The 26421-nt window shown below is 40.1% G+C and overlaps 1 protein-coding gene across 1 annotated transcript; it reads right to left on the bottom strand.

Moving 5' to 3' along the window:
• Positions 1 to 7057: 7057 nt before the first annotated feature.
• Positions 7058 to 23434, bottom strand: GYG2 (glycogenin 2). The gene is made up of 9 exons (XM_059816036.1): positions 23304 to 23434; positions 17418 to 17585; positions 15528 to 15702; positions 14053 to 14215; positions 13357 to 13483; positions 12239 to 12461; positions 10950 to 11090; positions 9125 to 9235; positions 7058 to 7219 (listed from the first exon to the last, which is right to left on the bottom strand). Exons 1-9 carry the CDS (start codon positions 23432 to 23434, stop codon positions 7058 to 7060), a joined length of 1401 nt encoding a protein of 466 aa, XP_059672019.1.
• Between the last annotated feature and the right edge of the window lie 2987 nt (positions 23435 to 26421).

The following is a 26421-nucleotide window of genomic DNA, read 5'->3' as shown; positions in this document are numbered from 1 at the left end:
TTTCCACCTTGTTAAATGATCTTACTTGTGAGAGCATTGAAAATCATCACCCAGCTGCCTTAACAAGATAGGCAAATTTCATGATCTGTGAGACCAATTCAAAAGCTGCATGTCCCACTTCAGCAACAATACTCCCGATTTTGTAAGAGTGCTATTACACCCTATGAAAAATGTGCTTTGTTTTGTAAGACAACGCTTTGTTTTCAGTAAGAGGTGTTAAAAAATTCACTGCACACACTAATCACTTCAGTGGACAGGTCATCTTCTCCAAGCCAAACAAGTGTCAGCACTCTGTACAGTCATTAGGGAAAGGGAGGGAATTAAAATATCTAATCCTCTCTTGCCACCCTCAGGTTAAATAAATTCATCTCTCAATATATAATCCTAACCATGCTCTTGCAGGGTTTTTGTGTCAAATCCCATTTTTAAGCAGAGGCTCCTGCTTTTTCTGCTTCAAAAAAGCTAGATTGCATGCCAGAGACTCAGATTCAAACTTCTAAGAATCCTGGACACTGTGTATTCACTCCTACTGCACAGCTGAATGTCACCAAGATTTTAAAAGTAAAAAGGGATGGCAAGAGCAGCACAGCAGGTGCTTCAGATGACTTGTTTCCTTAAAGCTAGCTGCCTTGCAGAACCACTCCAGGGCAGTTCTGCTCAGTACCAAGGTTGTCCATGTGTCATTTTTTGCTTTTTGGAAACAGGAGGAGATAAGGTGGCCCACAGCAGCTGATAATCCTAGAGCAGTGTGCTGCTCTCTCAGCTCAAGCTGCAACAGCAGGTCCCAGCCCTTTCACCAGCCTCGGGACAAAAGAGTGTGCATGCCTGGACTATGCACCTTCTGCAGTGTTTTCAGGCAAGCTCTGGACTTACACCCCCAGTGTGGTATGTCACTGGTGTGGTAAGTCAACTGTGTTATTTTGCTCTAAACAGCACAGGTTGTGACCATGATGCAGCACCAAACACAAGCCTCCAAAAAGCTGACTAGGCATTTCTTCAGGTTATTTCCTGTTTTACCTTTCCTCTAAAAGGTCACCAAGCAAGTTATCTGGAAATTATTCCACCTAAATCAAAGGGATAATCTGACAATGAACTGATAGGACACAGCAATGTCAGACTTGACAGAAGTATCTAAAAATACATTTGTTCTTACTGCTTGATAGCATTTAAATCCACATCAGCATTGCTAAGAACTTGTCCGATTTTACATTTTTGTGTCTGACAGGGGTTGAAACCAGAGCAGCTGCATTTTGCTGGATTCATGCAGAAATAAAAGAGCATAAAAGACCATGCATTTTAAAGCCAGTTTTACCAATTCAGAGACAGAGGAAAAATCTTACTGCTCAGTGAGGAGCAAAGCCAAAAGCTGATCTCTAGAGTCAAGCCAGTCAGTTCAGTAACATCTACGTTGTCAGTTAAGCATGAGGATAAGCTTTTTCTCAGTTCATCTCACTGCCCTCCCCACCCCCCCACCCTGTTCAGACACAAGAGGCCATGATTAGAGCATTTATCAGGGGATGAGAAGGTTTTCAAGCACCCACGCAGCATGTAAGCATAGGTCCAACCTCCTGTTGACAGACTGGGAAGCCCAGTACATCAGCAAAAACCCTGAACTCCATCTCCAAGCATAGCGTGAAGTTTAAAGCCAGGCTAAGAGCTAGAAACATGAGCAGAGTGCATTTGGATTGGCTTGTACCATGTCCATCATGCAAGCCTGTCCTTCGCCTCACAGTGGGAAAAAAAAAATTAAAAAAAAAAATCACCCCTTATAAAAGTAAACATTAAACATTTGTGCAACACCTCATGCCCCTGAAAGGTAAATTTGTTAAACTGACATATAGACTTAGGCACTAAGGATCCACATAATTTATTTGCTGCCTTCCTGACATCCAAACACAGATAATTTCTTCTTGGCTGGCATCTGTGGAAACCTGAAGGGGCTTTCCGGCAGGAGGGGGAGGAAACAGGCCTGGCAGCACAGAGTAACTGGCTTTTGTCAAGTAACTGTTAGAGACCTCAACCAAGCACAGGGAAATAGGCTCTCCCCACACAGAGAGGGAGGAAGAGCGCAGACAGTGCGCACAAAGGTAATCTGTAGGTGATGAGGAGAACAAAGTAATAGGAAATCACTGAACAGGATGTAGAACATCACTTCAAAAAAAACCCCAAAACATTAGGAAGGGAGAGAGAAGAAATAATGCCCTATGCAGACTATTTTCAGTCCTAAATTCCTTTCACTGTCTAAAGCTAAATCTATCTTAAAAGATGCAAATTTTGAGGAGACAGTGGTAAGCAGGGAATGGAAGTAAATTATTTTACCTGTTCCCTGCAGATATTAGCCATGGACTGGTTACAGATCTCTCTCTCTGTATACACTCTAGCCAGAACATGCAAGCTCTGTACAAGCTATTGTTCTGATCTCCTAGGAAATGTATATTCCCCACAAAGCAGGTGAACCAAACATCACACTTGAGTTGTCCTGGTGCACACTTCCACATAAAATGCATTAATAGGTAAAAAGCTGTTACAAAAATTGTTTGCATTTTAATAATACTGAAAGAAAAACTCTTAAGTTACATACATTTGCTTGAAAAAAACACTTATAATGATCTCTTGCAAAATATATGAACATAAAAGCTAAGCTATATGCTGTCTCCCTTCTCTTCTCATGGTCTCTTCCTCTGCAGAAGGGAGCCAGCACCACATAAAATGGTCTGTTGGGAAAACCTGAGACAACTGGCAAATTCCAAGCCAGTGTCAACCATAGCAGAATGTGTCTACACATGGTTAAATACAGACACCACAGAGAGGGAAGCACTACTCTGTAACAAATGAAGTTTGTTTTTACTGAAAGAGCTGTGGCTGAACTGTATAAATGTTTGTCATTCATGTTGTATGAAGCTGCCTTCCACCTAAATAGTCTGATCATTATTAAATGACATTTGGAATCACTGCATTAGACTGACTCAACAAAGTAACTGTCGACTCTCACAGTAGTGACAATAAGCTTCTAAGGGACCTCACTTCCCTGTGTTAAGTATCAGACACGTCGCTTTGTGCTCTGCTGGGACCCAAGGGAATGCCAGCACATGGATCACAAGATCCTATCATTTGAGGATGCAAAATAATTGTGTAACAGATAAACTGAGAAAAGCAATTTGAGCTCAGAGTTTATCCAGCTTGAAATTCCTGAGGACTCTGAGTATATTTGAGAAACACTTATATAAATGATCAAAAAAGGAGGAGTAAGTATCAAAAAAACTTTTGCTCATCGCCAGACTGTAGGTTAAAATATATACAGTGTGAATAAAATATTGGAGGATTTCTGTAGAATGTTTTGATTTTAATGTTACATCTAAACAACTCTGTAAATAGCAAATTTATTAAAAACCTAGTTTCTCTTTGAATTACTATACTAATGCATTACTAAGATTTTTTGAAAGCATGAAAAAAATATTAAAAACCCCACCCACATTTCTGAGATAAATGGGGATATTACAGGTTCCAAACAACCCTGGGCTTATGTTCTGCCATTTGTCTAAAAGCTGTAAATGAAAGGTTTGGAAACACAAAGAATTTAAGGAGGTTTAAAAAAAATAAGTCTTTAAACTAAACAAAATATAAAACAGGTACCCACCTATTACATACAATCAGCTTTGTTCTAAGTATTTAATACTATGAGAAGGCTTTGAAAATCACAGTTCTCTAAAATAAAACAAATCACCTGTTTCTGATATTAAACATCTAAGGGAAAACCACCTTTATTTCATGGTTCAGAACCCTGTACAGTACCATAAAAAGAGAACAAACACTTTTCCAAGGCAGTTAACATCATGCCATCCTGAAGTGGGAAAAGTATTAAAATAATCACAAGTCAGAGGCTGGCTGTCTTGGAATTTTTTTTGCCTCCAGTTTGTTGAAGTTGAAAGGGTTCTGAAAACAGTCAAAGTAAAATTCAGGAAAAACGCTTGCAACGGTATTTTTCCTTTGTTCATAGTATATCATTGTCAGTCTTCTAACAGTTAGTTTTTATAAAGTCAATTATATATCATCGTATTTTTTTAACTACCTTTGCTATAATTATCGTATGCTGTTATTACAAGTTGAAAGTTTATACCAGGATGCAACATATTGCTTGAGCATCACCCCTTTTAACTGTCAGCACCAAAGAAACTATTATTTGTGAGCCAGACAACTTAGCATGAACAGAATTTCAGCTGAAGTGTTTTGCAAACAATATACTGAAAATACAGACTATTTCAATGACCCCCAGACCTGCTTGTGGCCCCAAGGTTTCAGAATGATGTCTGTAAGAGCAAAGAATGCTGCCTAAAGTACAGCTCTTGCAAATTCTGGATTCACTCACAAGATTCTCACAGTCTGGGGACAACAGCACTGTGCTAGAATCCACTACGACACTACATTACTTGTAACTAGTTCAACATTTTTTGTGTGAAGACAGTTCACAAAAACTCGGGCAGGGTTTTTAACCACAGAGGTACTTTTCCATGAAATACAATAAACCAACTGCTGTTTTCCTAATTCAAGAGATCCTAAAGCTTATAATTATGTATGTCTATAGAAATAATTATAACTCACACCTTTTAATTCTGCTCAGCAGGTAGTGCTAATGTCTCAAAAGTGATTAATAAAATTAAAAAAACATATTAAAGTAACTAGTCAGTCCAAGTAATACTCCCTGGCACAACATAAACAACCTGTAACTCTCCATAATCTGATAAGCACATGACTTCCTATGTCCTTTCCATTTCTATTTCCATGACATTAATGTACTACATTTCTTTGTGGATTATACAATGTTTTGCACACAGTACCATTTTACATTGTAGCTCTTTCAAATGTATTCCATGACAGCTCCTTTTACTACATGCATATGCCTACTTTAAAACCTTTCAGTTACTGATGTCACATCAGTAATTTTTCTCCCATAATCTAATTAATGTGCCTAGTTAAATTCTAGTAGTTCCTGTAAAAAGTACAGCTGCCTGAAGCATGAGTTCACGTTGTTGACTACAGTTCTATAGTGTCTTCAAAACCTGTTTGAATTATATTAGCATTAATGCTTATAAAAACAGAGAACCTTCTCAGAAGTGCAGAAGTTCACTAAGAAACTGGGATAACCAGCAGATCAAATGCTACACGAGTAAGAGTACACTGCAGCTGCTGTAATCTCTGCATAGTGCTGCACTGGGCCACACACACCAAGAGGTAGAATGTACCTACTACTTGTGTTAACATGCGACGGTTACCTACCCAGGAGAGGCAGGCTATCAAGGACCCCTTTATGATCAATGGAGAAATTGAGAAGAGCCATCTTGTGGACATCTCTCTCTGACTTCAGCGGCCCTGAACATCTAACTTGAACTAGAAGCTTGAATTCAGCAGACCCACCAAAGAGATTCCCATTTTAAGCGTGCTTAGAATAAATGAGAAATAAAGAACCAGATAAAATCAGAAATACTCCACTAAAGTAAAAGCAAATCCACTATTACGAATATTGATTCTAAAATACTCTAAAATTTTTCTTCCTTTAAGGGACGTTTTGACCCTTTCACTCCTTTCCTAATTTGTGCAAGTTATTCCCTGCCCCCTCCCCCCCCCCCCCCCCCTTTTTGATGGAGGAAAAAGAAACAAAAATCCTTCCCTCCTACCCTGCCTTTTTCTCCACTAGCATCTATGGCAATCCCTCTGATGCATAACATTACATCATTGTTTTTTAAAACAGAATTCCCAAGTTATTTCATTAAGTAGATCTGTACCAAAATTAGTGACATATTAAGACTGAAACATGTTTCAAGTCCTGCATCAGCACTGCAGAATTCTTCTTCTAATATTGAGTAGCGTTATTAACAACTGTGTCAAATCTGCTATCATATTAGCAGGCCTGTCAAGCTTCTTTCTCTCTAAGTGTTTCTTTTTCCTTGTTTGTTAAGACAAACTTGCTGAAATTAGTCAAATTCAAAGACCCAAATTCACAAAGCAATCCCCCATAAGTATCTTTAACATAATGGAGTCTCATCAATAGATTTTTCTGGAACTACACTCAGATTTATTAGTTCCCACACACAGCTATTGTTTAAAAGATCTTCAAAGGGCCTGTTTACTAAAACAAGTGCCAATTGTGTTTACAGTTCCACTCAAACTGCCTGCAATATGGGGCCACCATGCTACAGGAGAACACCTTTGTCAACTGCAGTTCAAAGTACTGTAAACAAATTGATATAAAGCACCAGAAGGTTTACACCATAGTGTCAGCATTTCTTCCTCTGACTATGCAACTCTGAAAATGCAAGTAAAGCTGACAATATTTAAAAAAAAAAAACAGTATCCTATAGCAACGATATAAAAGGTTAACATAGTCTATCTTAAGAGTTCTACACCACTCTTCATCACACTGGTGATGAAGCCGAGCAGCTTCCTATAAATAGGGAGAACATCCACTAGTGATGTCAGACAGAGTCTGAATTTCCTCCAATCCTAAGTATACTTAAATGACAAGATTTTGTCGCAGACTCCTATGAGGCCATGATTTCACCTCCTCACTTCCTTCTCATATTGAAGTCTACATCATGGTTGCCCTTGAAAGTGTTAACTTGGTTTCAGGAACAAGGTTTTCATTTAAATAGTTTTATAGCATCTTCTATAAGGTAAAAGTATTTTTTAAATAATCTCAACTTGTGTAATAATATCAACTTCCAACATGTTTCACACTCTCGACTGTTTCTGCAGAATGCTATGGGGAGGAGCAAGGAAGAGTGATAAATAGAGGAGTTCAAACTCAGAGGGTACCATTCATTATACTTCAGAAGGCACTATGGGAGAACAATGGAGATGAGACACACAACAATAAAGATGAGGCACATTTAACAGTTAAAAAACCAAGAGTCTGTATCTGTTAATCTTCCCACAAAATACACGAGGACCCATATCTACCTCTAACTTTGGTGTCAAATAAACTATGAAGACAGCCAAGTATTCAAGGACTGCATTTATAGAAGAAACATAGATTCTGATGGCCATTACAGTACACTCCATCTTAATGTAAAAATGCATCCAATTTCTTTTTGATATGTTCAAAAGCATCTTTTCCCATATAGTCCATGCGCCCTTCCTCCCATTTTCTCCGTTCATCTTCTGGACTTGGTTCTTCTGGTTTGAAGTGAATAGACAGCTCTGAAACAGAATGTGCGACCTCATTCTGTGGGAAGAAGCAGAACAATGGGAAAACAGTCATTTGGTTGTTCTCATTTCAGTGCTGTTAAGTTAAACCTTAAATGTCAAACTTCTGCTTTGTACAGTCCCAGTCAAAACAATAAAACAAACAGTATTCATTCATTCTTATTTGATAACGTGATCTCATTTTCCCATGCTTTTACTACTTGTCATAGCATCTTTGAACATACTATTTGTTTTACTTGTCTTAACTCAGACCTTGGCATACTCAGCAACAACACAATGAGAGTATTACAACTAAGGCCTATTTAGAGTAGAATCTCCTACAATAAAGTGTAACCATGTATCTGTGCAAATTTTGTCTTCAACAGGCTTTCATGTGAACTTACGTTCCTAGAATTTTTTGTCATTTGTTTTATCTGTTCTCAAGTGAGATCAGTATTATTTAGCAGACGTGAGACACATCACCCATATGAATTACTTCAAAAGATTGACACTATTCATTACACTGATAACTGGTTCATTTTGAATGACGGTCCGAAATTGTGAATCCTGGTTCAAGATCAAGTTATCATAGATGTACAAAAGCAAGACACATTATTAGTGATAATTTCAACCACACAAAAGGAAAACTGGGTCCATGATTGACCAATACCAGTAAAACTGGAACATCCCAACAATTATAACCAGTAATAAAGATGAAATATAACAAGGACAAATCAAGGCAGCTACTGAAAACCTGCTTTCAGTACTACTCCAAGAGGCTCCAAGGCAAACAATGCATCTCATGTTATAAACAAAATTGGAATCAACCACAGTCGCCTTCCAGTGAGGCTCTCAAATTCAATATGAAGATGTTTCACAATAGAACTTAAATGGGCAGGAGTCAGTGGCTTAAACTGCCCAAATTCCCTGGAATAACCATTCATCTGCCGATTTGGGGCAGATAAGGCACAGGACTTGCGCAAGACCTGCACCTGCAGACCATCTAAGGCATTTCAAACAGCCAACATGACACTCCATGCTTAGGCAACTGCACCCTTCCATATGTATCCAGACCTAGGTCCCACTCTGTATGTGACTTTAAACATGAATAAACACTCTGAAGAGCATGCTTGCTCCCTACATATGCAAATATGCAACAATACTTGGTCTTTAAATTTTCAGGCTTTCTACACATGTAACTGCAGTAATGCATGAAGGTTCCTTTCTTTACCATTGGCAAGCCTTATCAACAGCTTTGGATGCCATTAACAACAAGACAGGAATCATCATGTTTTTAGAAATGAAGAATTTTAGCTAGGGCCCAAACACCCCTGGCTGCACGGGAGCTACAGCTGCACCTACAGTTTTGTTTCTCAGTCCTAAAGTATTTCACGATAGTGCTTCACAATCATACAAATGGCCTCATTAGGAAAATGGCTGTGTTGGTACCTTACAAGACACCCTTGACACCCTGTCACCCCCATCAATGCCAAGTCTGGCACCACTGTCATGCTGCCTACAGATAAGTGCAGTGCAAGATCACAAAGGAAAACCTAGAAGCTTAGGCTTCATGCCTGATTCACTGTACATTTGTTTTCCACTTGCTTGGAAATATCACTTCAGCAGGTAAAAAAACACCCAACAAAACAGAACAAAACACCTAAACAGCTTTACTTGTATTAGTATTGGAGAGCTAAAATTAACACCATGTATTTATTACTCGGGGGCTAGCACAGGAAAATACACATTCAAAAACTAGAAGTATAACTGATAGAAAGGGATCATATCCCAGTATTGGAGAGAGTTAAGGAATTACATAGCTAAAAGATTCAAGGTTTTCTTTGCACATTGCATCATAATTAGTTGAGATTTCCCAAAATTATGTTGGCAGCAGAGACATGCATGCAATTATCAACAGATGTACAATGCAGAAAGCTACATGTACGAGTTCCTGCGTTTCAGGAAACCTCAGATGAGATACAAGTTGTTCTGAAGGTCTCTCAGGCTCAGAGAGATGGACGTTAGAACTGCTTTGTTCAACTTCACATATACGTTGCTAAAATACAGCCACTGAGGCTTTATTAGGAGAATATTTTTTCATTGTTTCCTTATCATGAGAATTCATACAATGCAAATCAATTTCAGTCTTGGGGTAGGGGAAAGCAGGGGATAGGAAGAAAAGGAATGGAACACATTATCACCAAGGACAAAATTCATCTCACCCAGCTTTAGCTATCAAAATGGCATTGAATCTAAGCTCCTACTATAATCAATCTAGGATAAGTACCTCCAGAGGGCAGCTCATCTCATCCATCCTAAAATAGGTTCAAGAGTGGCTGTCATTCTTCAGTGACTACAGAAACAGCCTGGAAAGCTAGCTTACAGTAGGTGCCTACCATTCATAAGGCCAGACTCCAATGAGAAAAATCTCATTTTCGGATAATAGCTTGCTCTAATTCATGAGCTTTTTATATACACAGAATGAGAACAGAATATATTCCAAAACAGAGGTAAAATAGATTGCCCAAAACATATTGCCCCAAATATTTGCCTTTGCCATTTATCAAAACATAAATGAGTAGATAGACCCCATTCTGAAGTCTCTTCCACCAAAACCAAAATAATCCCACAAGACTACTGAAGCTAAGCAACAAAAAGTGGAATGATGGTGTTCCTAAGCAAGAATAGAATCAAGCTATTAATTTCATATTAATATGATCTTCTGATAAACCAACCCTAGTAATTAAAAGATAAAAGAAATTTAAAATTTGAATGACACTATTTTAAGTGAACATTATGATTTTTTTTTTACTCCAAACAAACATCTTGAAAATGTGTCCCTATTTGGTTTGAGCATTTCCAATGGAGTCAGATGTATGAGGCACACAAGATAAGAGTAATTTATTTACAAAACATGTGTTAAGTTTCAGAGCTGGCAGGTTTGCAGTTTTCCTTCAGCCCTTCCACATTCAGGGTGGAAAAGAAAGGAACGAAGACTACAGTCTTACTTTATGGAGTAACTATAGTCTAAAGGGATGAAGCACTGAACATAATAAAAACTGTCTTCATCTTACTGGAGAGTAGTTCACAAGTTAACAATAGCAGATGACATTAGAACATTAGTTTTATTTTCTCCCAATTGTACCTTGCTGTAGCATGGTTTAATTACACAACACGTAATGACTTACAGCTGCAGAAACATTGTACTATTACATCCAACTGCAATAATTCCGGCATAAAATAAGGGGAGTCAGTGCAACAGAAACACCCAAATACAGGAAGAGTGACAAAAGAACCAGGACCCCTACAACGATCATCAGCGGATTCATTTAAGACACTCCTTGTTGCCCAAATCACAAGAATTTGTGGAATGGTTTTCTGAGCCACCACTTCCGGAAAAAAAGCAGTAATTTCTACTAGTTTTAAATATATTAATTCACAAGAGTATTAATATTAAAAAGATTACATTGGTAACAGATTTTTTTTATATTACATTTTATTAAGTACATAACAGCTTTCAATAAGCAATCTCTTTGTAAAATGCAAATGCAAACTCTTTCAACCTCCAGACACATCATACATGCCTGACTAAAGATGAAAGAAAATAAATACTCTTCAGACTATTTCTGATGCTAGCAAGAAAATTCAATAGCTACAGCTAAATTGAAGAAGATATAATCTCCCAGATCAGAAGAATAATTAAAAAAAAAATCTCATTTTAGTATATCATTTTACTTTGTTAGTGCATTAGTAATATACAACATACTTACAGCATTGACAGTGAGTTCCTCAGGTGAACATGCTGTGGGATATATTTCATATGTCTGCTCTGGAAGCACAGGCATTTGCAGCGAATTGGCCACATAAGGACTGACTTTTTCCAGTGTAATTTCAACTCCATTGAAAGTGTGCTAACAAAAACAAGAACATCTCACCACTGAAATGCAATTTTGCAGGAAATTAATATCTTATTTACAACAGTTTCACTTCCTTACAGGGATCTCAGCATTAACGGAGTAAGTTAATAAAATTAAAAGAGTTTATGATCCCAGATTCAGAGCATGTTGCAATTTAGATTTTTGCACTCCTAAGTATGCCAGCATCATCAGGAGGTAAATCTAGCAGGTATTTTCACCTTTGTGTTTCCGTGGCTGAAATATTTCTTTACTGCACAATTTCTTTAAAATTAAAGCACGTTAAAATATGAGATCAAATACTACTCATCCCTTCCTCTGCTTTCCAATTTCTTATGAGGTTAACAAACCAAATTCCTCTCTGGGGCTTTGATGGTAATTGTCCAACTGATCTTACGGGACTATGCAATGAGTTCAATGATAGTAATAGTCTAAAATTAAAAAAAAAATTAAGAAAATATTTACATGTGCACAGAAGTGATCTAAATTGTCATGTTTGGATACAAAATTAAAAATCGTACTTCTACTCATTACTTTATGCTGCTGGTCTCCAAGAAATTTATCAACACATTTTTTATTCTAGTCATGGAAACCATACATTGCTGCATTTCCCTTGAAGAAAAAAAAGTGTAAAGAGCTCAGTAAATGCATGAGGACATATGAGTAGTGAATATAACATCCTAAATGTAATTTAACACTGCCTTTGCAAATGTGATTTATGACCCTCAAAAAAAGTTATAATGTAGTTCTGAAAAGGTAAATTCTACTATAGTTCAAGGGCTAGCTTGATGGTGCACATCAGCTTATCTTTAGAAAGTCAAAAGTACGTTTGTTTCATAGCCAGATTACCACCTTCTCTGGCTAATTTGTATCAATACTTTGTGTTTAATTTACAGAATCTATACACATACATTCCCATACAAACTCTTTATCAATTAAGAAGGGGGCTGGGGGAAATCTTTGGAAAGCAAATAGTACTAAAAATCCTTCCTAAACTGCTAGTTTAGATGCTTCTAGAAGCAACCACTGCTACTACCAATCAACAGATACTATGTTTTTTCATGTAATTCCTTCCTCTAGCAAACACATTTTTCAGAATTTTTGTAGCAATTCCAGCATATTCCCACTAACTCCTTATTAGTTACCTTGCATTCCTCAGATTCTGATTCTTCCATCTTTTGAAGTTTTTCTAACAAAGGCAATATACTGGCACTGTATATATTCCACCAGAGGGCAAGAAATGACAGCTGATGAAAAGATCCAGAGGTGGTGCCATCCTGCATAACTCTCTTTGTTTGAAGATTATATTTGTAGTTCCAGGGCTTTGTTGCTCCCAAGAAGTGAACAACTTTGGCATCTCTACCAAAACTGTAGAGATTAAACATACAGGTCTATACATTAAATATATTTTTTTAACCTATATAAACTGCTAAAGAAACATGCCTACTCTTACGGTGAGGTAATTTTGACATTTTGCAACAGCAACACATTCAATATGAGTGTATATTTAGTATTTTTTCTATCTCATTTAGCATACAGAAAACAAAAGGCTGCATTGCCATTTGCTTCCAGCTGCTTATTCTAGTAGAAAAGTTCGTGAAGGAAAATGACAGGCTCATGCAGTGCCATTTCCAGTCCTCCTGAATACCCTTTTCACAAACAAATAAAATACCACTTCAGACACTGGATCAACAAAATTAGTTATTCCTGATTCCATACTATAAATTACTAATAAATACATCATCCTAAGTTCACCTTCCGGTAACAGTGTTTCGTGCAACTAGAGCAGTAATTCATGATACTCTAAATCCAACTTGCCTTCTGCCAGGAAAGTTTCCTAACTGCATTGTCTGAAGTCATGTAATTACTAGCACAAATTTTGTCCCACAGAAGAACCTAAAAAAGTGGTTTAAAAAAACCTAAAAACCAAAACCAATTGTTTCCCATTGAACTGACTGGAAAACAAGGGAACAACAATCAAAGTAAAGCTGTCAGAACCTAATGCTAAAGTAATCCACATATCTTCATGGAGGAGAAAAGCGTCTCTGAAACAACATAATAGTGAGGCCAGCTCTGGGACTCTCTCTGTATCCAGATTCAAGACACTGCATTTGAGCTCCTACTGCATGATTTTTACAAAACACCATTTCTGACTGCTGTAATTTATAATCAACAAAATATGCCATTATTATTCTCTCTTATAATAGAATGTTTGTTAACAAACTACAGAGGTTTACAGTCAGTCAGAAGTGTTACTACTTACTGATTGAAAGCAGGAACGTAGGTGTATACAGCACTGCTGCTTAAGTTATAGAGGAAAGGTAAGTGTTTGCCAATATCTGCTGTTGCCCAGTTGCTGAAGAAGCTATTCAACAAGCCTTGATCACCCCCTAAAGAATATATAAAACAGTATTACCATAATTATGCATATACTCAAATTTACGTCAAAACTTCACATCCAAGGATGGGAGTGAGACTGGTGTGTTCATGGGACTGCAACTTGGATTTGACAATATGGCCACGTGAGCAGGTACAAGTGAATAATAATACCTAATCCACTCCAGTGCAGGATCGGTGTAAATGGAGTCCTATTGTAATATATGAAGAAAGGAGTAGGAAAAGATTTTGGTCTCCCTCAGAGCAGAAGACTGAAGATCAGCTGTATTTCTCTCTCCTAAACCAGAGAGCAAAATTAAAACTTACTGAGCAAGACTCAGACATAATGTCCCTTCATTGCACTCTTCTGGGAAGCACAGTCCACAGTAAATCAATGGGTCTTTAAGTACAGCGTAAAAGGCAAAGGTCTGCACCTTAAATTTTTGTGGGGACACAATTACATAAAGCCCAGAGAACTCCTGCCTTCCTCCATTCTGCCAGATAGCATGGAAGCTGTGGAAAAACAGCTTACTGAGAAGGAATCTAATGTTTTGTACTTCATCCCTTATGCCTTGCCCCTTACCATCAAAGCTGCCGTGTTCAGCAGCAAACCGGAGCAATAGGTTGTAAGTTTTCAAAGAAGGTCGGAACACAAACACACCACTATTAAAGCAGTCAGGCCAGCCAGAATCAGGAGCTGCTGAAAACTCTTCTCGATCAAACAATTCATCGACATTGCAAAGTACCTTAGAGACAGTAAGAAAAAAGAAAAATTGTTAGAGCAAATGTTTTTCCAGAACATGGGCAGCTACATCAGTACCAACGGAGTAAATTGATAGTCTGGCCAAATATATAGCTTGCTGAGCATAAAAGCAGCAGCAATGCAAAATATGCTAGGGCTCAGAACCTCTATTTTTAATATAATAAGGCAACATTGTTTGTGGTTCTCCATGATTTCTGATAAAAGCACAAACCCTGTGAAATTATTTCATGAACTTTGGAGACCCTCCAGAAGGTCCCTTTAAATATTATAACATACCATGAAAACACACAATTTTCTTCTTTCTTAGCTCACCTTCCCAGAGTCCACTATTCTCAGTAACTGCAGCAGAGCTGAATGAAAGCTGGGAATCCAAATAATTTGAGTTGGCAACAGACTGACTAAAGGGGTAGCAGAAAAACTGTCTCTTGTTACCAGTTTTCTAATGTAAGTTAAGTTCAGAGGGTTGCTTTGGTTTTTAAGCTCCACAAGGAAGTGGGGAGAAATAAAAAAATAAAGAAAAAAATTCAATCAGCTTAAGGCCAAGATCACTTTCAAAGTTGGTGGAAACACAGCTGTGCAGTCACTGGAAGTCTGGACCCCACCCGCAAGTGAGCCACTGTGAAAAGCAGGAGAAGATAATTCTTCAAGGAGAAAGATTACTTCATTGAATTTAAAACAAAAACAAGTATTTGCCCTCCTCCTTTAACTTTAATGTAAACCAGGAAATCATAAGCCTCCCCATCTCACCCCCTGAGAAGAGTAAGTTAATTTGGTTTCTAATTCAAATACAATCCTATTCAATTCAAATGCATCCCAGTCTCCCAAAGTGAGCCGTGTAAGCGCAGGGGAAGGCTGACATGATTGTCCTTGCAAAAATTATGTCCATTTTTATTTCTATACCTCTAAAAATTTTTTTTAAAAAGTAATGTTTCTGGGCTTTTGGTTTCCCCCCCTCCATTTTAAAACTGGCCTGCCTTCCTGACCAGAGTAAGTCCAAACGGAAGTATATGAGAGATCTATTTTAAACATCTCAGAAGTCCATTTGCACAGAATGTGTTTGTGATATCTTTTGAGGACAGTCCTGAGGCTACCCTCAAAACAGGATTTATTTCTATACAGCCAGCAAAACTGTGAGCATTGCCAAAACATGCCAGCTGGAGCTCCTACAACCTTGTTATTACCAGCAAATCTGGTCATTTCATAGGCCAGTAGACTGCCTGACAAGGAAGCGTCCCACACTCAGAGAAGCTCTTTAAGGCAGACACAAACGTTTCCACGGCTCCCGCTCAACTCACCAAAGTATCTGCATCCATGAAGACACATTTGCTATAATGAGTAAGAGTCCAACAGTGAAGCTTAGTGAAGGTTACACCCAGTTCTGGCCTCTGGATCAGAGCCAAACGGACTGAGTCAGCACTGTCAAGCGCATCCACCTCGATGACTTCGTCAAACACGCTGCGGAGGACAGACCTACCAGAGCAAACAGTGGACAGAAAGAAGGTAATTTAGAGAGGTTCACTTTTATGCAAGAAAACAGCAACACACAGTACCACATTTATTACGACAATAACACAGGCTAGATTGATTGGTTAGAATGAGAAGTCAGAAGTGAAAAGTCCTTGTAAACAGCCTGCTGAAGTGACAGCTATCAATCAAGCCATAAACCATCGCCTCTTCCACTACGGGGCCAGCAAATCTCGGAAGTGACAGGTGCTGTATGGGGGAGAAACCAATCCTTATTTTAATTTCTTAATCTCCTATAGAAACACGAACAGAAATTAAAGCAGCTTTCATCCTGCACAATTGTCTCTGACGAACAGGACCATACTGTGTTCCCCGTGCACTGCACAGGACGTGGCATGCACTGTCAGAACAGTCATTTGCACCTATTATGCTCAAGTAAACACAGCTTCAAAACTGCACCTTTTAAAACAGGCAATACATAGTTGCTCACTACTACAAACCGTCTCAAATAAGACTTTTAGAAGACATCTTTTTTCTATGCATATCTTTCATGGGAATTTTATAGGCGATACCAACGTAGGTAATTTTCCTCCAAGACACAAGAAAAAAGTCTTTTAAACACAGCTTATTTATTTACATTACACTATTACCTACAAAGTCCTGGATGTCATACAACACAAAAAGAAAAGCCTGTGCTGATTATCTAGATTTCAGTCATTAGCTTCTGCTTGACTGATCTTCAAGGGACAGGAGTTAACTGGGAAAGTATTAAGAATATGTACAGATTTTTAGAAGCATAGTTCAGGGATGTATTTTTTACAATGCTATCCTTGATTGAAAAAAAAAAATTACAAAAGGTTTTTTCCCCCCCATTGAATGGGGATGAAAAAACTGATGGACTTAGTATCCACCCACATGTCAAATGTATACAGTATTCCTCAGGAAGGTTACAGTGTTCTGACAAAATCCATACTTTAAAAAAACCTGTAAAAACAGATTTCTGTACATCTTATCACAGGGAAAATGGGAAAATATATTTCTTGAGCCAAAAGCATTGCAAATACTTTCACATGGCATACAGAAATGCACACTTCCTAAACTCTTAGTTCTGCTATGGCTGAAGTAGCTATGGCACCTCACGTTCCTTTTAGCAAGCAACACAGTCCTCCAAATAACAGGCCTTGAGTTCAACAGATCTAATGAGATTTCTGTACATGCAATCTGTAGTGCCTGTAGAATCACAACCCAAATTGGAAAGCAATTAAAAAAAGAAGCAAAAGTAAATTAATTTCTCATCATGGTGGCCATGCACCAATATTTTAAGATTAGTCATCTGAAATTGAGCCCCTGAGTTTTTTGGAGAGTTCTGATGACACAGGTGGTTATATATCTTGCTCTTTCCAAAAGAGAAACACTTGGGGAAAAAAAAACAGTACTGCCTTTATTTCAGCTCAAAAGCAAGACACTAAAACCTTACTTCCCAAACTTTCCCAATTATGGGCTTAAGACAACTTCCAGCCACAAGGTTTACTTCTGCAAGTGAATTCTTATTAGGCTTATGAACTTATCATGGATGTTATTTGGGACTCTCTCAAAAAACGCTAGCCAAGGGAGAACTTCTAGACATAATGCTGTGAAATCCACAAGAAGCCTATTAAAATCTTTCATGCTGTTGTTTATTATTCCACATTATCAACCTCCAAAAATACATGAATCCTTACCTCATCCCAGTGGAAACCTCTGGTGTAATTAGTACTGCCAGTTTTCTAGATGTCGTATGGTTCCTCAACGACTGTCCGAGAACCAGAGCGCCTTGACAGTACACATCATCGGTAGCAAGGGTCACAAAAGCTTGATCTGTTACTGTGAGCAAATATTCAGAAGAGTCACTTTACAGCTTTAACATAAGCTCTTTTGGCAGGTTCCTACAATCTCCCTCCTCCAGCTAACTAACAGGCTGCAGCTCATAACAACCTGCAGTTCCTGTGATAAGCTCTTTTCTTTCCCAAACTCCCCCAACAAGACAACTGAATAGAAAATCCAGTGAACGTGACTGCAGAAGGTGTGTTTCTGAATTGTGTTGGGTTTTGTTTGCCTGATTTACATAATAACAGGTATGAAGTTTTTGGACTAGCCTTAAATAAATAATTCACCAAGTCTTATTGCCTAAACATAGTCCAATCAAAAAAGCTGATCTGTAAATATTTATATTTCACAGGTAACTAGCACAGTATAATACAACCAATAAGCAAAATGTTCCTGTTTATACAAAGCCAAAAGCTGAGGAAGAAAACAGGATGTTAAGTACTAGCCAGAAATGTCCTCTTTCCATGACCTCACTGAATCAAGCCCACAGGCATTATTCTTTGCTCTGTCCTCTTTGTACTAGAGTAACTGGTGCTGGCTGAACAAATGCAGAGATACTGCTACACCTCCCAGAAGCTAAGGATCCTGACCTCAAGTAACTCCAAGAAACTTTGGGATGTTTCTCATTGTCAAGAAACACATGGGGAAAAAAGTTACAATAAAAAAGAAAGCAAGATACACTCCTGCACAAAAGCAGACAATGTATTTTGCAGAGATACCAAGCCTGTGGCAGTATCACCAGGGGCTGCTTCTTCAGCTCTGCCCTCTGACAAAACCACTGTTATCAGGGTTCTCCTGAGGAAAGCCAGAACCTAAGATTCAGCAAGGTGAAGAGCTGCCTTGGAGCAGAAAGAAGACCTCAGCTTTCTAGGCTGCAAAATGAACCAGAACAAGATGAGCAGGTGACACAGATGAGGGGAATTCCACTGAGCTCTACAGATCTTTAATACTTGTGTTGAGCTACTTGTTTAAAACCACCATCATCTTAAGGGACAAGCAATTACGTTAAATAAATTAAAACAACCAGACAATAACAACAACAAAACCACCCGGTCATACAGTTTCCAGGCTCTAAGAGAGACACTAGGAAAGAATCTCACAGAACTAGTTTCAGAGAACCCAACAAATGACCTCATGGCTGCCTCGGCCAGAGGCTGCCAAAATGAATGAGTTCAAACCTCTAACCTAACATCAAGGTATGCAATGAAGTATGGTTGGTGCCAGTGACAAGCTCTCAGGTACTAAGTATTTTCATTTTTCATGTCCTCCAAATCCAGAGGAAAGCTGGTGTGCCGTCTTCTTCCTCCTCTTTTTGCCCTACTTCCCACTCATCTCCAGCCAGACCTGAATTCTAATCAAGCACACACACCTTACGTTTGCTGACATAGCAACAGATCCCTGCACCTCAGGAGAAGCCCAGTAGTGTTAAACTTGGCCAAAAAACCTGAATCATCCCTCCAAACTTAAAATAGTTCACAGATCCCTCAGCTAAGGAAACTCCAATAACATTTTTAATCACAATTTCCAGAAGAAGCAAATGAAAAAAGGAGCTTTCAAATCTCCCGTTATCATAACAGCTCAAACAAGTTATGGCTGTTCCAGAAAACACTGAATAAGGAGTTGCTTCCATGGAGTGGTTTAAAAGGACAGTTTTGCAAATGAACTGCTCCTACTGCAATTTTCCAAAAGGTTAAACAAATAAATATAAGCATACATATAAAAACAAAACAAAAAGAACACTGAAGGCTACTTTAGCAATAAAACTATTCTCAAAAGACAAAGTCAACAATGAAAAGCACTTTTGTGTTAGGCAGTAGGAATCTTTAGCCAAATAAAGGTAATAAAACAACTACTGAGAGGAATGTGGGGGGTAGGTTAATAGAAAAAAGCGAACTGTGAAATGCGTGGGAATTTAAATCTTAAAATACTGTTTTAAATAACAACCACAAAACAGAACACATAATCTTCTTATTGCTTCAGCAAGTTCTTTTAGCTACAGAAGCCGAATCTTACATAAGTAATACATCTAAAAATACAGAAGCTACTCATCAAATAGTTCAGCAAGTTGGTATGGCAAATTACCACATCCTACATACGCTTTCATGCCCTGTACCTCTCAGGCTAAAGTTGTGGTCAGAACCACAAGGAAGCAAACTGCCAAACAAATACAGCTTCTAAGAAACTCCTGCTAATACCTCACATAGAAAATAAACCAGTTGTCTCTTTGAGAATCAGATGTGGGATACATATTATGGCCTTCTTAGAGTGAATCATTACAGAGATGCTTAAATAGATAAATCAAATATTGACTGAAACCATGCAATGTTAAAATATTTCTAGTGCAAAGAGAGAAGCACATCCTAGCTATTTTAAAATAGTACAGGGGCATCACTAATCTGTTAAGGAGCCATAGTGGGTTTAAAATTCAAGAGATTTTATGATTACTTTTTCTTTCATCTAATCTCTGTTTTCAAGGAAGAAATGTTACTTGACTTGCCTCATTTACAATGTTCTTGGGAACTCTGTCCCTATAAATGTTTTATAATGGAGAATTAAGGATCAGATTTTCATATAAACTTGTGAAAGTAAACAGTTTACCTGAAAATTCCCATTTAAATGAAATCAACAACAATGCTGCATTAAATTTAATGTACACAGGGTTTCACTCACTGACTTTAAGCTACAAAAGATTTGATCTTTCACCTTTGAAAGCCAAAAGGTGTAGGTATTTAAATAATTCAGGTGCAATGAATTTTAAGTGTCAAGTGCACCATTATGCATAACTTTCAATTCTTTGCACAGAATGACAATAGAATTTTTCATGGAAAACACCTAGTGTGAACAGTATTAAGTTTCCAAGCAAATTGTTTTCAGGCTGTGAAACCCTATGGATAATACCACTGACTCTCAGTGAATTACGTGAAAAGTGTATGATTAGAATCACATTAAAACCATGTCATATGGATTTATAAATTCACTCATTCCTCTTGTCTGGATTACCAGACAGCACATCAAGATGCAAATTTAGAAATCATTATCATCAGCAGTGGCTCCTCAGTTTTAATACCTAACAAGAGTTTCTCAGAACAAACCACAGATTTTCAAGCAAGTAACTTTGATGAGTTATTTTAGAGCCTGCTCTGCAGCTACAGATAGCAACACAGAAAAGACAGCAAAACTAATGCTAATCACCACAGTCAGCATGATTTTGTGTGAAACTTGTTATAGTTTTTTTAGCCAAGATCACCAACTTCTTATGCTACTTACTCATAGCAGTAGTACCTCTGACAACACTGCCAGAGGCAGAATTCTTCAACAGGCCTGAAAACCAATTCTAAGGCAGCTAAAAGCCTTACTTAGAATCTGCACCAGCAAGCAGACAAGGTGGTGCTCACTTTGATGTTCAAAGAAAGAGAGGGCATGAACAAACACCAGGTACCCACTAAGAATCAGGAGCAACTCATAGTAACAAACACTGAATGAACCACATGCACCTAACAGCTTCAAGTCAAGTTTAAGTAGGGTGGGTTTTTTTTCCTACTAGACATAGCTTTTTAAACATATTCCAGTCTCTCTTCTGATAGACAGAGAAAGGATAAACGTGCTCTAGCTGTGGCTTCCAGAGTAACAACTCAAATTTGCCAAGTTGCCCACTCCAAAATTGCAACAGGAGACCAGAGACTCATATGCTACAACCTTCCTACAAGCATATTCTACATAACACATTGTCATCTTATTCCTAAAAATAAGAGTAGCCAAACAAATAGCTAAAAGCCTCCAACAGGTTGGTTAGGTCCCCATTATGTACTGCCATTCATACAAACCAACGCTGTTTCATCATTTTCTTAAATTCCTCCCTGCTACCATAGGTTGCTCTTTTGTCACCTCGCCCCTTCTACTTCAGACACAATCTGCAGGACGGGCTGGCTGCAGTCTGGACCTGTGCCTGCTCAGCCCAAAGCGCCCTTCTGAAATCTCGAGCACCAATGACTTAACACAGCCCCAAACCACCTCAAGTTTTCCAATAATTTTGTTACTCCCCCTCCCACATATAGGTCCCTATGGATCCTCCCCCAGAAGCACGTCTCAATGAAGATGTGTTAGATGACCACAAAGATAAAGAACGCTACAGGCCTTCTCGCTTCTCTGACCTACCACAACTGTATCAGGAACACTTGGCACAGAAAGCTCTGCTCCAGCTGACACCCAGAACCTTAAAAGCAGTCAAGAAGTGTTTTGTTATATGTAGGTAAAATGAATAATGATGTCAGACAATAACCTATGCCAGAGCACCATCAGAAATTATTATGCAAGTTTTCAGGAAAGATGCAGTTCTTGCCACAGTAATCAAATGACAGCTGGCAATTTTAATTCTTATGCTTCCTCGATCTGGGTCCAACAGTAGAAACATTTACATTACTGATGAAAGTGGCACAACCAACACTTTACACAGACCTTTTTATAACAGAATATAAATTGACATTTGGTGGCATGCAGTATTTTTCTTGGTCTAATGGAGTTCTGCCTGATCCAAAACCAGACTCTCTCTTACCCTTTATTAAAACAATACCGAATTTTAGTAGACAGGATTACGACTGTTCTCTTGGAAGGCTACAAAAGAGGACTTGTTTCTCATTTTGTGTAGCTTTTACTAAATATCTTTCAGTTAAGAACAGTTACATTCTGCTTCAAGACCCTGCAATTTTTTTATTAAACAGATAGTAAATGATCTTCATGAAAAAATCAAATTCAACAATATTATAATATGCAAATAAGCATAACACATAGTACCCAAAATTAGTCCCAAAATAGTAACATACCAGTTTGAAAAAATTAGTAGTAATTGCTTAAGCAATCCAAAGACAGCAGAGGACTTGATACATTAAGTTAGATGTTTCCAGTCTTTCCACTCTCCTTTCAAAAAACAAAACCAAACCAAACAAATCCATAATCCTCTAATCCTTTAATTTGCAGACTCCCTTTCTGCATCTTCCTCCAGCGCTGAGGTGCCACATACATGAATTCAAACTCGGGATCCACCAGGCCAAATGCCCGAGGAAGTACGTCTGCGACACCCTTCAAATGGTTCAACAAACCCAACTTCGGGGGGCTGCTGCTTAACTTTTTCCTTGGTTTTGAGAGCACAGTCAAGAAACAAAACAGCACCTGCATCCACCCCGTGCGGTTAGCGCTAAACCAGTTCCTCACGGCTTTAAGGATAACTCTGAACAAACGACTACTGCTGCTATGTAAGAAGGGACGCAGGAAAGGTTTCTCTGAACCTGTGTCAGGCTGAGGGAGCCCAGTCCGTCACCCTGCAGATCCACCCGGGAAGCGCGCAGAGGCCTGGGTGGGCCAATCTGTACATACAAGCAGATGCGTAAACGAGTTCACCTCTCTCATCCCACCAGCCAGACGCTTTAAATCCTAATCTGAGACTGCTAATTACGGCACAGTACCCTGCTGATAACGAGGCAGCAGAGACCCTCGCCCGCACCGGGGTGCGAGAAGGGAGAAGGCCCCGGGGGGGGGGGGGGGGCGCCGGCCCGCGCCGCCTGTGCAGCCCCCCAGAGGCTGCTGAACACAACCGCCGCGGGGTGCTGCGAAACGCGACGGCAGCCCCGCGGGCAGGGCCCGGTGGCCAGAGCCGCGGTACTCACCGGACATCCTGCGGCAGGCGGGGGGCAGACGGGTAGGGGCACGGCCCAGGCCCACGGCACCCACCTCTGTCGCCGCCTCACCTGCTGGCGGCCAGCCCCGTAAACCGCGAAATGGGATTAGCCTCTTTCCTGCTGAAGACAGTGGTAGGTGAATTATAGTCGCAGGAACTCCTGCGCAGCAGCAGAGAAACGGCATTAGCGGCAGAGGCCATTTAGGCGGGTTGGCACGACCCACCCCGCCCCCGGCTTCCCGGCGCTGCCTGTACTGCAAGGCGGCCGTCCTCCTCTGGCCCCCTGCCCCGCCGGGCGCCCCCGCAGCGCCCTGCCCCCGAGGCAGGGCGGGGCCCAGAGCTCGGCCCCGGCAGCCGCCGTCTGACACGGGTTCCGCACCTGCCCGCTGCCCCGGGCCCGCCCGACCGACGCCCCCCACGCGCGGCGGCGGCACCGCGGCGCCTCCTGCCGGCGTGGCGCTCACGCCCCATTGGCCACCGCGCGGCAGCGCCCACCGCGCCGGCTCGGCGCAGGCGGTGGCGCCCCGTGGAGCGCTCCCGCCATGGCGGGAATTGGGGGGCCTCGCCTGCCCTCCCCTCCCCTCGTCTTCCCTCCCCTCCCCTCGTCTTCCCTCCCGTCCCGTCCTTTGCGCGCTAGTCTCGGGGGCTGTGGGTTTCAGCGGGACCGCCAGAGAGACTCCCTCAGGCGCCTCCTCTCGGGCCATCCGCCCGGCAGGCTGCCCGTGCGCTGCCCGGGGGCGCTGGGGCAGGAGCGGGTCCCCCTCACCCCGACCCCCGCCCTTGTTTCCAGGTTCCCGGGTGAGGGGTGCCGGCCCCTGCGGGGCTGCGCGGCGGCTCAGGACGACATGGAACAGAAGAGCAATCCCTGTGGGAGGGACGGAGGGCCTCGCGCCGTGACTGCCCACCCGCCGCGCCGGGAGCGGGGAGCGCCCGGCCCGCCCGCCGGTGTGGGGAGCTGTGGCCTGCGGGGGCCGGAGGGTCGCGGCGGCAGGCTGACAGAACGGGGGGCGTGTGGGCCGCGTCCCGCCGCCCGTGCTCCTCCGATTGCCACACAGCCTCCTCACCACGCACACTCCTGTGCAGAAACGGAGAGGAAGAAAGATAAGCTGGGGGAGACTCTGCCGTGCAGCCCTTTGAGGAAAACATCACCGCCTTCGATGGGGAAGGTTGCAGAGGGTGGAGGAAAGATCCTGGAGCACGAGTACGTTTATGGTACGTGCAGCGTGGCTTATGGTAACCCGTGAGTTAAGGGAGTCTACCCCTTAACTTCTCTGGAGCCTTCATAACCCCTACGGATACACAGAGTCTGGTAACTTGTCACGCAGATAAATAAATAAATGTTTTCAGAGAGCTTGTGCTATTCAGAGTGCTATATATATTTTCACAAATATATATATAAATGCACATATATTCACACAGCGTGTTTTTGCCAGTAACTTCAAGTGAGGTAGCCGTTACATGTAATTCAGCCACACAATGTCTCTGCAAGGTAGTTTGAGGCTGACATTGTTCAGCCATGGCATTTTCGCATCAAACTGTTCTGTGAATATCAGTAACTACTTAGCAGCGGACAACGTTTTAAGACGCTGTGCCACCGAAGAAAATGCACGTATCACTCAACTATTTAAACCTTTATTTCCAACAATTTGCAAGTGATCAGTGTTGCCCCTCCAAGCTGCAGCATTTGTTCTCTCACATACTGGGAGTATCCTAAACGTCCACTGGAGAAGAGGATGTCATTGCTCTGGTAGTGGAGAGGTGTTTTAAGGAAGGAAGGACATAAATGCATAGCAAATAAAGCTTTACTTACACCACAGAAACATAATTCTCAGGAAATGTGTTCATCATCTGCTTATATCAATGGGTCCGCTAAACTATGCTTATGAGTAGCAAGATCACGGTGGTAAATAATTTTTCTGGCAGATCTATTTCAGCTGGGGGAGTTTATAATCAACTAAAGCATTTTCTTGGTAATAAAAGTGGTGTCTACATTTAGTGATTTTCTGGTTTACTTTTGTGCCAGCAACTTTTTTACAGTATAGAATAGATTTTAAATATCAGAGCCAATAATACAAGCTAGAGTTCTGGTGGTCTAACAGCGAGTTTATATTCCTTCCTTCCCCTCCAGATTTAAATACATTAGAGCTTGCCTACATAACCCCCCCATTATCCGGGGAGTGGGGGAAGGGGGGAAATCATCATCATACTAGTTAAATTAACACTGAAAAGTGTGCCTGCGCACCGGTATATTGGTCATATGTTGATGTATAGACCAAAGAGCTTCACAGGTTTAAATACTTGGGTGGGTGGGGTTCACCAATTCAGGTTCATGGGGTTTGCTCAAATTCTCCATGATAAAATCTGCTTTTTGGCTAAATAATGTTAACACAAGTAAGAAGTTCTTTTGAAAATACTGTGAACAAATTTAAATAAATTGTAATAATATTTCAAAAGCAAAAATGTTAATAATACACATAGATCCTTCTCTGGACACGGCTCCTGAAAAAAAAGATTTTTAAGCTGTTTTCTTTTTTTCCCTAAAGTCTTTCATTTGAAGCATTTCTCTTCCCGAGTGGGACATAGATGAATTTGTATATAAAAGCTATCAGCTGGCATATGTCCCAGAAAGTAACAAACAAAACGAACAAAACTCAGATCATCTTAAATAAAACGCAGTATGTATTTATTGAAAATTTTCAAGAGAAAGAAGCAAAATATATATTTGCATTGTTAAACAAACAACTGAAGTGGCAACCACAAAGCACTTTAACATTTCATTAATCAAAACTTTATGTCTACCTAGCAAAATATATATCAGTCTGTTTTAACTATTAAGATGGAAAATTAGTATTTTTAAAGAAATATCCAGTGTTCTTGAAAACTATATTAAAAATATGTTATCATTCATAAGTTCAAAGTGATAGCCACAAAGTTGCTCATTCATTTGTGTGTTGTCAGGATATTTCTGTATTTAAACTGATGTACATTATCATTTCTTACTGGTAGGATCAAAATAAAGATTATGGTAATCTCAGCAACCGATGTATCACAGAATCACAGAACGATAGGGGTTGGAAAAGACCTCTGGAGATCATCTAGTCCAACCCCCCCGCCAGAGCAGGTTCACCTAGAGCAGATTCCACAGGAATGCGTCCAGACGAGTTTTGAATATCTCCAGAGAAGGAGAC

This window comes from Gavia stellata, chromosome 1, assembly GCF_030936135.1.
Source record: "Gavia stellata isolate bGavSte3 chromosome 1, bGavSte3.hap2, whole genome shotgun sequence".
Classification (NCBI taxonomy): Eukaryota; Metazoa; Chordata; class Aves; order Gaviiformes; family Gaviidae; genus Gavia; species Gavia stellata.
This window is presented reverse-complemented; position numbering and strand designations above follow the sequence as displayed.

Excerpts from the sequence above, each read along its gene's own strand:
- GYG2 (XM_059816036.1), bottom strand. The coding sequence starts at position 23,434 with ATGGCCTCTGCCGCTAATGCCGTTTCTCTGCTGCTGCGCAGGAGTTCC. Across the intron at positions 15,703-17,417 it reads GAGGTTTCCACTGGGATGAG|GTCTGTCCTCCGCAGCGTGT; the intron begins GTAAGGATTCAT and ends TTGCTCTGGTAG. Across the intron at positions 7,220-9,124 it reads TTCCTGAAACGCAGGAACTC|AATGAGGTCGCACATTCTGT; the intron begins GTACATGTAGCT and ends TTCTTCCCACAG.